Source organism: Carya illinoinensis, chromosome 7, assembly GCF_018687715.1.
Source record: "Carya illinoinensis cultivar Pawnee chromosome 7, C.illinoinensisPawnee_v1, whole genome shotgun sequence".
Classification (NCBI taxonomy): domain Eukaryota; kingdom Viridiplantae; phylum Streptophyta; class Magnoliopsida; order Fagales; family Juglandaceae; genus Carya; species Carya illinoinensis.
Window position 1 is genome coordinate 33,082,827 of NC_056758.1, and position 12,145 is coordinate 33,094,971.

At 32.2% G+C, this 12,145-nt stretch overlaps 2 protein-coding genes across 2 annotated transcripts; one reads left to right on the forward strand and one right to left on the reverse strand.

Annotated features, from left to right (window-relative positions):
* Nucleotides 1-222: 222 nt before the first annotated feature.
* LOC122316340 (zinc finger BED domain-containing protein RICESLEEPER 1-like) lies at nt 223-2,259 on the reverse strand. Its single transcript, XM_043132869.1, has 4 exons — nt 1,683-2,259; nt 1,315-1,565; nt 844-1,167; nt 223-492 (listed from the first exon to the last, which is right to left on the reverse strand). Exons 1-4 carry the CDS (start codon nt 2,257-2,259, stop codon nt 223-225), a joined length of 1,422 nt encoding a protein of 473 aa, XP_042988803.1.
* Nucleotides 2,260-7,879: 5,620 nt separating this feature from the next.
* On the forward strand, nt 7,880-9,135 carry LOC122316341. Its single transcript, XM_043132870.1, has 2 exons — nt 7,880-7,889; nt 8,534-9,135. Exons 1-2 carry the CDS (start codon nt 7,880-7,882, stop codon nt 9,133-9,135), a joined length of 612 nt encoding a protein of 203 aa, XP_042988804.1.
* Nucleotides 9,136-12,145: the final 3,010 nt, after the last annotated feature.

A 12,145-nucleotide genomic window follows, 5' to 3' on the forward strand; every position in this document is an offset into this window, starting at 1 on the left:
TAAACAGAATCTGAGTCTGTATGGGCCTATGGCTATGGCAAGAGAATCTGAGTTTCTGATGGAACATCCTTCTATTGACAAGAAAAAAAAGTAGTTAGTATTGTTGTAAATAAATTAATAATAGTAAGTATAAAATAATAAAATAGCAATAGACAGTGTAAATTAAATAGATTACACTTACAGAATTGCTTGATGATCTTTTAAGCCCATATATGCTCTAACTCAATCAGACCCACATAACAACATCTGGACAGTTTCAGTTGACAATGACGCTCGATGAGGATCAATGACTCTGCCTCCTGCGCTGAATGTTGATTTTGAGCTAACTGTGGTAATTGGGGTAGCTAATATATCTCGGGCCAATTTGGACAAAGTCCGAAATTTGAGACTATTTGTTTTCCACCAATCCAAGGCATCGAAACTTGCATCTGAACCCTCTTCACAGATATATATACTCTCCTCTAAATAATTGTCCAGTTCTGATTTACTAGGCTGCACGGTATCAACACTCCTAACAAAAGATTTAAATAATGACTGGCCACTCTGCATGCTTCTCCCAGTCCCGACACTTGAGGAAGAACCAGATACATTCATTCGAGCATTATCCTACTCTCTTTGTGCCTCAAGAGTTGAATTGTATTCATGAATATACTCATCATATAACTCATGCAACACTTGAGAGACATGATCAATATTCGTAGCAGCATCCGGCATGTGATAAATTAAAGGAAAACAAAACTAGATCAGGACCATTTTGAATCTAGGGTCTAAGACTGCAGCAATTGACATCAATAGATTACACTCCCCCCAATATTTGTCAAACTTAGCACTCATTTTCCTTACCATTGATTTCATGTACTCATTCTCATCTCTACTCTTCTTACCTAAGATGTCCTTCATTCTCCAAACTTCAGAAAGAAATAAGTTTGCTGTTGGGTAATCACTTCCGGATACAATATTGGTGACTTCATTGAAAATAGCTAGTAGTTGACAAACATTTTCAACTTGCCCCCACTCTTCAACAGTTGGAACCCATTCAAAACATCTATCTCTATCACCATATCTAGGGAAAACTTCTTTGAACTGAATTGCAGCATCTAACATTAAATAAGTGCTGTTCCATCTTGTAGGCACATCTAAAATCAGTTTCTTTGAAGGCAATTGCAACTGTTTTGCAATTTCACTAAACTATTTTAGCCTATTCTCTGATGCTACCAAATATTTTATACCATCTCTTACACAATCAACAATATCCCTAATCTCCCCCAATCCATATTGTACAAGTAAATTTGTTATATGTGCACAACAACGTACATGAAATAGTTTCCCACCTACAGTCAATGTTCTCTTCAACCTAAAATCATCTTTCAAGATCCGAATGGCAACATCATTAGAACTAGCATTGTCAACAGTAATTGAACTAATTTTATTCTCAATCCCCCAAGTTTGGAAACACTTTTCTAAAGCATCAGCAATAAGAAGGCTAGTATGTGGAGGTGGCACATTACAAAAGTTCAACACACGCCGCTGAAGATGCCAATCAACATCTATAAAATGAACTGTCACTACCATATATGAAAGTTTTTGACAGGAAGTTCACATGTCAGTTGTGATATGAACTTTATTCACATGTTTAAGCAAAGTCCTTAACTTAGCCTTTTCATTCTCATAAGTTCTCATACATTCTTTCTTTGCAAGAGCCTGTGACATTTTTTCCCAATATGGAGTGTTTGCACTCATGAATTTATTAAATACCACATGCTCCATCATAGAGAATGGATATTCATGGTAAAGTATCATATGAGCAGCAAGCTCTCGAACCCTACCACGATCATAGGTAAAGTTTGAGACAGTGAAGTTTCCATCTGCCTCCTTAGACTCAACTGCTAAGACTTTTTGTTTTTTCTTAGACCCCATGTATGGCAAACAGGTTAGTAAGTGCCTACGTAGAGTAGTCGTAGAACTTGATCGAGAAGCTTTAAACAAGGTTTTACACCATTTACATTGAGGTTGTTTAACCCCATCCTTATCAACCTCAACAAAATCATTCCATACATCAGAAGTCCTCTTTCTTTTTTTTCTTTCATAGGCTACTGTTTGCAATTCTATGGAAGCATTCTCAGTAGACACAGTATTAGGAGCCTGAGTATTTGCAGTATCTCCATCATTATCAGATATGGCCTCTACTAAACTAATCCCAATCGAGTTTTCATTTTCATACTCTTCTACCGGATGAACTTCATTCACTGGATCACCCATTTGCTAGGGTCTATTCATGGTAAACACAAAACCAGAAACATACAATAAGCATAAAGACATTGGCCAAAAATCAATGTCTCCTTGTCTTGGTGGCTCAAGGTGCCTCCAGAAGCAAGGATACTAAAAGATGTTAAAGTCAAAATAATATGACTCCAACAGTTTTGTTATACAGCCTTGCATTGATGGCTCAATGTGCCTCCAAAAGGAAAGGCTGATATAGTTGATTAATATCAACTATAACAGATGTTAAAGTCAAATTAATTTGACTCGAACAGTTTTAGTATACAATCTTGCCTTAGTGGCTCGATGTGCCTCCAGAAGTAAGGCACCTCAACAACATAAACATAGAACTAATTGGATAAAATTAATCAACCAAAACATATTAAACACTAGTACATTTCATAATTGAAGCAAGAACATAAACACAAGACAGATTGGATAAGATTAAGCAAGCAAGACATGATAAAGATGACATAATTAAATAGTTGCAGAAAGGCCAATATATGATCATTTAAAATAAACAGAGGACAGATTCAAGCAAAAATACTTTAAGTCTTGAAGCAAGAACATAAACAGAGGACAGGTTGAATATGATTAATCAATCATATCATATTAAAAAAGCATAATTAAATCTTGCCTTAGTGGCTCGATGTGCCTCCAGAAGCAAGGCACCTCAACAATTTAAACATAGAAGAAACTAGATAAAAGTTGAAGCAATCACCATGAAAAACACAAATGCCATTTCATACTTGTAATTAGAACAGAAACACAAAACAGATTGGAACAGATTAATCAAGCAACACAATTTTATGGCATAATTCAATACTTGAAGCAAGAACAATGTATAAACATTTATAATCAAGTAAAACAGATTCTACATATGCATATTTAAGTACTTGAAATTAGAACAGAAATACAAAATAGATTGGAACAGATTAATCAAGCAACACAATTTTATGGCATAATTCAATACTTGAAGCAAGAACAATGTATAAACATTTATAATCAAGTAAAACAGATTCTACATATGCATATTTAAGTACTAGAAATTAGAACATAAACACAAAATAGATTGGAACAGATTAATCAAGCAACACAATTTTATGGCATAATTCAATACTTGAAGCAAGAACAATGTATAAACATTTATAATCAAGTAAAACAGATTCTACATATGCATATTTAAGTACTTGAAATTAGAACATAAACAAAAAACAGATTGGATAAGAATTAAGATAAATCAAGTAACACATGGTAAAGTTAACAACATTAAATACTTGAAGCAATAACCATATATGATCCTTTATAATCAACCAAAACAGATTCAAAAAAGTATATTGAAATACTTGAAATTAGAACATCAACACAGTTACACAACTACAAGACAGATTGTAAATTTAATACAACCAAAACATGCAACATTAAAACATGCACCACTACTTAAGGCCAAAATCACCATAGGATCAGATTAATCAACCCAAACATGAACAATAAAGCATTATTAAATAGTTCAAGCAAGAACATAAAGCATCATTAAATAACAATTAACTTGAGAGGCTGAGGGAACTCACAAGGCTGATATGAATTTTTCTTTTAGCACAACTCAGTAGGCAAGATGATTAGCCAAGCAACAAAGACAGATATAAAAGCAGAAAGCTCAAGTTAGACGCCAAGTTCTAAAATTGTAAGCAATAACAAAATAACCAAATATTGGGCATATTCAACTATTACAAATCAAAAGAAAAAATTAAAATTAAAACATAAACTTAACAATCAAAGTGATGGACAACCAAAACAGTCATAGTCTCAGTGTCTCACAGTTACCAAAATTAGCATATACGACTGCTTCATGATCACGATTCATGAATGATAGTGTACTATAATGATTTCATGTAGATCTATTATGCCCACAATACCACAAATCACAATATGAAAAAGAGTTAGGATAGAACCAGAAATGGGCATTGAAAATAGCTACATAAAACTATAACTAGATAAATCAATCAAATCTGCAAATATTCCCAACCAAATGCGTAGAAAAAGGAAACTAAATTGGGTAATCGACTCGTAGATGGACGAATCGACGAACCAGAGAACCACAAGCCACAAAATCAGGGAAGCAGTGGTTGGGAGTCATAAATGCATGCATTTAATGACCCATTTGTCGAGGACCGGCTGCTTTCTCAGAGGCTGAGATTACAGCCAGGGTTCCCCTCTAAAACGGCCGCCGACTGCATCTACTAGGGTTTCTAGCAGACTGCAGAAGCAGCCATTTTCACTCGACGGCCCGAGGCCCCTCGAGAACAAATGCTGCCCAAATGCACCACACAAATCGAATGATAGATTAAGATGGCATATAGGAGGTAACTAGTAAATAGTAATCGGTGTAACCGTGTAAGCATAAGAGATTCAGAGAATGGATAACAGGAGAAGAAGCTAGGGTTTCTCGATGGGAACAGACTGTGAGAGGAGAGAAAGTGAAGCGGCAAGGCCGAGAGAGTGAAAGGTGACTTGGTGAAAGTGAAACGTGAAACGGCGCAGCAGTAGAACTAGATGAAGACTCGGGAAGCATTGAAAGTTGTAACCTAGGGTAAATTTGCCTCCATTAAAATCCAACGGCTCCAAAGTCCCTAGAAAAAGTAACCACATATCCAACGGTTCAAATCAATTTAGGGTTTAATTGGATTCGGCTCTTTAATTAAATTTATACTAGCATAAAAAAGCATATTTAAATATTATTCTATTAAAAAAAATACTATAGTCTATGCATTATAAATTATAATACATGTTAATTTTTTTATATTATAATTTTTATAATTAGCAAGTAGTGACTGTAGTGTTGTAAAAAAAATTATATTTATTTATAATAATTAATTATACTATAAAATTGTCTAACATTATATTTTATCAAACATTCTCCTAATTGGTACTCATAATATAAATTTATAGTTATATTAATTAGTATAATATAATAATACTATAGGCTAATACCGTATATTAACCAAAAAGAGTATTCTATTTTAGAAAATATTATAAGTTATAAATTATAATGCATGTTAATTGTTATATAAATTAATTTTTAAAACTACCAAGTAGTGTTGCAAATTCATAGAATATATAATGATATAATCTAAGAATCATAGGTGATAAGTATTTAATAATTATGTTATGATAGATTAATAAAAATATTGTAAATAGAATGATATAATTATGATTTATGAGTGATATGTTATAGGGCAATAAGTTATGACTATAGCTTATAGACTATAGCCTAGAGCCTTATTATCCTATAAGCATAACTTCTTATATGACATTTCACTATTTGATAAGAATAAGATAAATATATCAATATCGATCATATATTAATATTATAAATTAAATATATAAACTTATAGTATATGTAGAAGAAAATATTTAACTATAAGTCACTATAATTCTATATACATAATTAATAATACATATATAATTATTGATTATTATATATATATATTTTATATTTTACTATATATGTATAAATATATACGAGTCGAGCTCACGAGTCGAGTCGAGCTTTATACGAGTATATTCACGAACATTAATTGAGTCGGTCGAGTTTTATACGAGTTTATATCGTTTAATAATCGAGATTATTTCTGTGTTTACGAACGGCCCATTTAATATTCGATTCGAGCCGATTTCTAGTTTATTCGAATCGAATTCGAGCTGCCTGTCGAGTAGCTTATTTATTTTACAGCCCTACTGCTAAGAGGATTGGCTTTCATACATTCGTTGGTACTTGAGTGTCGCAAATTGATTGGATATTTTCTCTAGTGACTTATTTTCTAAGTCAGTCTATGATAAACTATAGAGGATTGTGACACATTTTAAGATGAGTTTTTCATTTTTCATCATATTTTATAAATACAACACTTTCATCATTTTGTAATAATCTAGGATTGTTAAAAATATATTCATAACTTAATAGATAATATCATCTCATATGGTAGAGACATTGATATAATACGCAAAATTTTATATTTTATAAATGAGAAGTGTTATAATCACAACAAATTTTATAAAAATAAATTCACAAATTGACGTGACTTCCTATAATACGTTAGATATACTTTATAATAAAAGTAAGTTTACAATCTAACGTATCATATATCAATTTGTCAATTTATTTTTATGGAATATCTCTATGGTTAAAATATTTATTTTTATAAATGCTAATGCGATTGACACGTGCAAATGTTCTTTTGGATATATCACTAATAAATGTTTTTTCAAGTTGAGAGTCAAGAAGAGGAATAATGCTAATTAGAGTGATTAAGCGCTACGTGTTTATTTTGAAAAAGAATAAAATTTATTAAAAATGAATTTTTTTAATGTAAATATCATATTTATTTTTAAATAATATCTAATTCTTACGTATTTTATAATTGTAAATATTGCTTTTCGCTATGACAACCTAAAATGGTATAGAGCAAAAATGGCCGGACAAAGAAGGACAACTAAAAAATTCAAAAATCAATGGCAAATTCAATATTCTTTTTTAAAGCAAAATATGTAATATTAACAAAATGATGACCATTTTCGTCCATCAAAATTTTAAGAAACCCTCTATTTTTTGATAGAGAATAGAATTAACATACAAATATATATATATATATATATATGTACTTATATATATTGTCTCGCGATGCACGTTTGCCCAAGTGCAAGAATTGGCAAATTCTTCCTAAGCATAAAACTTTCCTGTTAAAGCAAATAATAGTATAAAAGAAAAACACCGCAATTGTATTAAAAGAATTTTTGAAAATTGGAACATAACAAATTGTCTCATACAACAATATTAGATTGTGACACTCCAAAGACATGGACCGTGGTCGAAAGCCTGGCGTATTGCCTTTACTGCTAAATCAACACAAAATGACAAAAATAAAAATAAGTATTCATTACAATACAACATAAAGGTTTTGGTATTAAAATTGTAATAACTTAAAATATTGGAAATTACTTCATTTTAAGCATATCTTCATGCATACTATGCAAACAATTATCAATTCATATTCAATTATGTTTTTACTTATTACTTTAAAAATACAATCATGGGAATCTAAACTTTAAAAAATCTTACATGCTAGACTAATAAGAATTTTTGGCAAATACAATTCTGACAAATAATGGTCAGTTTTATGGTGACGCAATCTCGACAATAACAATGTGCAAGAAAATAATGGTTATAAACATAAAACTTGGGCTTCTTCATGTACTCGCCATCTAGGCTAAATTTGCTCAATGTTCCTCCTGTTAGACTTTTGGTTTTTCTAAAAAACTTTTATCTTCTCTAAAGTAGTTCACTTCATCTAAGATGATACACTTCATCTATCAAGTATAGATAATTGCCCTTCATAAATAAAATGGTGACCCTTGCTATTTTTTTATGGATGAAATAATGAGGGTAGTTTAAAAGTTGTAGGAGTAATAAATGAGGGTCCTTAGTCTTACCTATATAAATGGGCTTATGTTTTCCATTAGAACTATCCATAAAGTTCTAAGGCAAAAGGCTAGAAGTCCCTTCCCTACAAAATCTCTAATCTCTTTTGTAGATTTGAAGTTTTCCAGTTATCAAGCACAAATGGCTGGAGGTAAAAGATCCTATGGATCTTTTTATTCATTAAAGTCATTTTCTTATATTTGGTATCAGAGCGGTTGTCTTTCAGCTTTGTATTTGAATTATTAGTATTTCATTTTGTTCATATAATGGGCTTTTGAAATCTAGTTTTGTTCTTTGCTTGATCAATGAATTTTGTCATAATCTATGTTGTGAGAGAAAAGCCGGGTCATGATTTCAAACTTTTGTAGGCTCAATTTCAAGTTCAATTCATATTGTTGAGCCTTTGGGCTAATTTACAGTTTTTTTTTTTAAAGAGATATCCAGTTGTATTTCTTTTAATAATGAAGGTAATGTCATAGCATCCTTATTATTTAAAAGAATACATATAAACAAAAATTGGAATCTCATTGTAATTAAATCATAGGTTTTAAGGATTTATCCCTACGGGGAAATATTTAATTTTTGTGATTTAATTAGTATAAGAAAATGATTTTCGGTATTAACAGTTAAATTTATCTTATGCCTACAGGTGTGGATAGTTTTACTTGTTAATATTTGGAATAATTTATCTTATAAATAAAGATGAGTAAATTTATGCTGTTATGTAACCTTTTCCCACAAGAAGGTTAAAATTTACTTGAATTCATAACATTAAAGTTTTTCTTGATTTTGCAGTTGTTGTACCACAATCCTTAGCTGATGGTGTTTATTTTATTCCAATGCTTGATGGCACAAATTTTTCTGACTGGAAAGATTCGGTTCAATTTACCTTGGCGTATATGGACCTTGACTATGCACTCTGTGTGGAGCAACCACCTGCTACCATAGATACGGATGTACAGGAAGTTATTGAAAATCGCCAATGGTGGGAGCGATCTAATCGCCTAAGTCTAATGCTCATAAAGTCTCGCATGAGTAAGAGCGTTAGAGGTTCTATTGGTGATTGCGCTACAATTAAGGAATTAATGCAGGCAATTGAGAAACAGTTTGTTCGCTCTGACAAAGTTTTAGCTAGCACTCTTATCAGGCAATTTACTACTAAAGCCTTTGACAGTTCTAAGGGTATGCATGCATATATTACAGAAATGAGAGACATTGTTTCTCAACTTAAGGGCTTAAAGATAGAGATATCTGAGCTATTATTGGTCCATTTCATCCTTGACTTACTGCCATCTGAGTATGGACCTTTCAAGATCTTTTATAACACACATAAGGAAAACTGGTCAGTTACGGATCTTCTGACCATGTGTGCAAGAAGAGGAAATGATGAAGTATGATCGACTTGAAAGTGCAAATATGGTCGTGAATGATAAAGCTAAGACTGAGAAGGGCCAAAGTGGACCTCAAAAGAAAAGAAAGCATAATGTGCCATCAAAATTCAATGGATCTAATGGCAAAAAGGTGACCTGTTTCTTTTGCAAGAAAGAGAGACATGTAAAGAAGAGTTGCATCAAGTATAAAGAGTGGCTTGAAAAGAAAGGTAGCTCTATATCTCTTGTGTGTCATGAATCTTTTTTCATTGATGCTCCTAAAAATTCATGGGGGATTGACTCCGGTTCTTCAATTCATATTGTGAATACATTGCAAGGTTTTCTCACCAGAAAGAAACCAACAACAAGTGAACTTTGGGTTTTCACCGGAAATAAAAGGCGTTCACAAGTTGTTGCAGTTGGAGTTTTTAGAGTGATTCTCAAATCAATACATGTTTTGGATTTAAATAATGTTTTTTATATTCCAGAATTTTGTAGAAATTTAATTTCTGTTTCCAAACTTGTTATCAAAAGATACAGTTTCCTTTTTGAAAATGTTATGACTGTTTTTAAGAATAAAATTCCTGTTGGTTCTGGAACTTTAGTTGATAACTTTTTTAAATTAGATATTCATCCCGATTTTGTCTTTTTTTGGAGAAAGAATGGTTGTCTTAAGGCAAAATAGATCGCAAGATCATGTGATGACACTAATTCAAGTACAGCATGTTCCCGTAAATGAGGTTCAATCTGAATTTATTCCGCATTTACAGTCTGAGCCAATTGAGTCATCTCCAAATGATGAAGTAATGACTCTAAGAAGATCCTCAAGAATACGTAGGCCTGCTATTCCAGATGATTACATTGTATACCTAACTGAGTCTGATTTTGACATTGGACTTCCGGAAGACCCAATTACGTTTTCACAAGCTATAAGTGGAGATAAATCTACATTTTGGTTGGATGCCATGGAAAATGAGTTATAATCCATTTATAAGAATCAAGTCTGGGATCTCGTCGAATTACCAGAAGGGGCGACAACAGTTGGATGCAAATGGGTTTATAAAACCAAACGAGATTCTTATGGTAATGTCGAACGATATAAGGCTAGACTTGTCGTTAAAGGATTCACTCAGAAGGAAGGCATTGATTATCATGAAACCTTCTCTCCGGTCTCTAAGAAGGATTCGTTGAGGATAATCATGGTTTTAGTAGTTCATTTTGATTTAGAGTTACATCAAATGGATGTGAAAATGGCTTTTCTTAATGAGGATCTTGATGAAGTGGTATATATGAAACAACCTGAGGGTTTCAGTAACGACAGTCAGAAAGTATGTAAATTGAAGAAGTCTCTTTATGGACTAAAACAAGCTTCCCGTCAATGGTATTTAAAATTTTACAAGATTATTATCTCATACGGTTTTATCGAGAATCTTATTGATCAATGTATATACTTTAAAGTCAGTGGGAGCAAATACATTTTCTTAATCCTATATGTAGACGATATTCTTCTTGCAAGCAGTGATTTGGGATTGTTACATGAGACTAAATAATTTCTCTCCCAAAACTTTGAAATGAAGGATATGGGTGAAGCCTCTTATGTCATTGGCATAGAGATTCACAGAGACAGGAAACAAAGAGTCTTAAGACTGTCTCAAAAGGCCTATATTGAAAAAGTTTTACAGAAATTCGGTATGAAAGATTGTAAAGCCTCTGTAGCTCCCATAATCAAAGGTGATAAATTTCCATAAAGGACAATCACCTAAAAATGCATTGGAACAAGAGCAGATGAAAAATGTACCTTATGCATTTGTAGTGGGTAGCTTGACGTATGCTCAAGTTTGTAATATGTCTAGCAGTTGGATTATTGGGTTGCTATCAAAGTAACCCAGGACTTCAACATTGGATAGCTACAAAAAAGGTGATGCGGCATTTGCAATGAACCAAGAATTACATGCTAACCTACATGCATACAGAAAATTTACAAGTGGTTGGCTATTCAGATTTGGATTTTGCCGGTTGTGTAGACACTAGAAAGTCTACTTCTGGATATATCTTTCTTCTTATTGAATGAGCTATATCTTGGAAGAGTACGAAACAATCTATAGTTGCTACGTCTACTATGGAGGCAGAATTTATTGCGTGCTATGCAGCAACGACACAAGCCATATGGTTGAAGAATTTTATTTCTGGTCTTAAAATTGTCGATTTCATTCAAAGACCAATAAAGATTCTTTGTGATAATACCGCTGCAGTGTTTTTCTCAAAGAACAATAAGAGTGGAATCAGAAGCAAGCATATCGACATAAAGTATTTAAGTGTGAGAGAGAGCATCAAATATAATGTGGTGTATATTGAGCACACCAGTACAGATTTGATGTTAGCTGATCCAATGATCAAAGGTTTACCGGTAAAACAGTTTCAGGGTCATGTGAATCGTATGGGCCTAACTAAAGTGTAATATCTCATGTTACTATATACTTCACAAAGTTTTAGTTTTGCGCATAAAGTAACGAATTCGTCATATCTATTGGGTGATTAAGTTGGACCCGAATGACTTTTAATAGTTGTTCATAAAGTATTTTTAAGGGATACTATGTGTAACAGCCTGCTAGAAATTTAACGGTGAAATTTCTATTGGCTTTAGGAATCTCGTGAAGACCTGATAAGTTTTCACTAATCTATTAATCGTATAGTTGATGTTATTACTTACTATGGTATCAAAAGTATGTTTTAATTATTGGAGATAGTTAGAAAGTTTTAATAGGACACATGGAAAGATTTTAGCCACCTTACTCTTCCAAGTATACTCTCCATTTTTGAAAAATAGCCTAAGCTGATTTTGTGGATATAATTAGATAAAAATAAAAATAAAAAGAAATATCTTGAGGTAATTTTCGTGAATATTATTGGGTAAACATATTTTGAGTTGATTTTTATAGATATTATTAGATAAAAATATCTTAAGTTGATTTTTGTAGATATTATTGGATAGATTATTATGAGATAATCTTTTATAGATATTTTGGGTAGGAGAAAA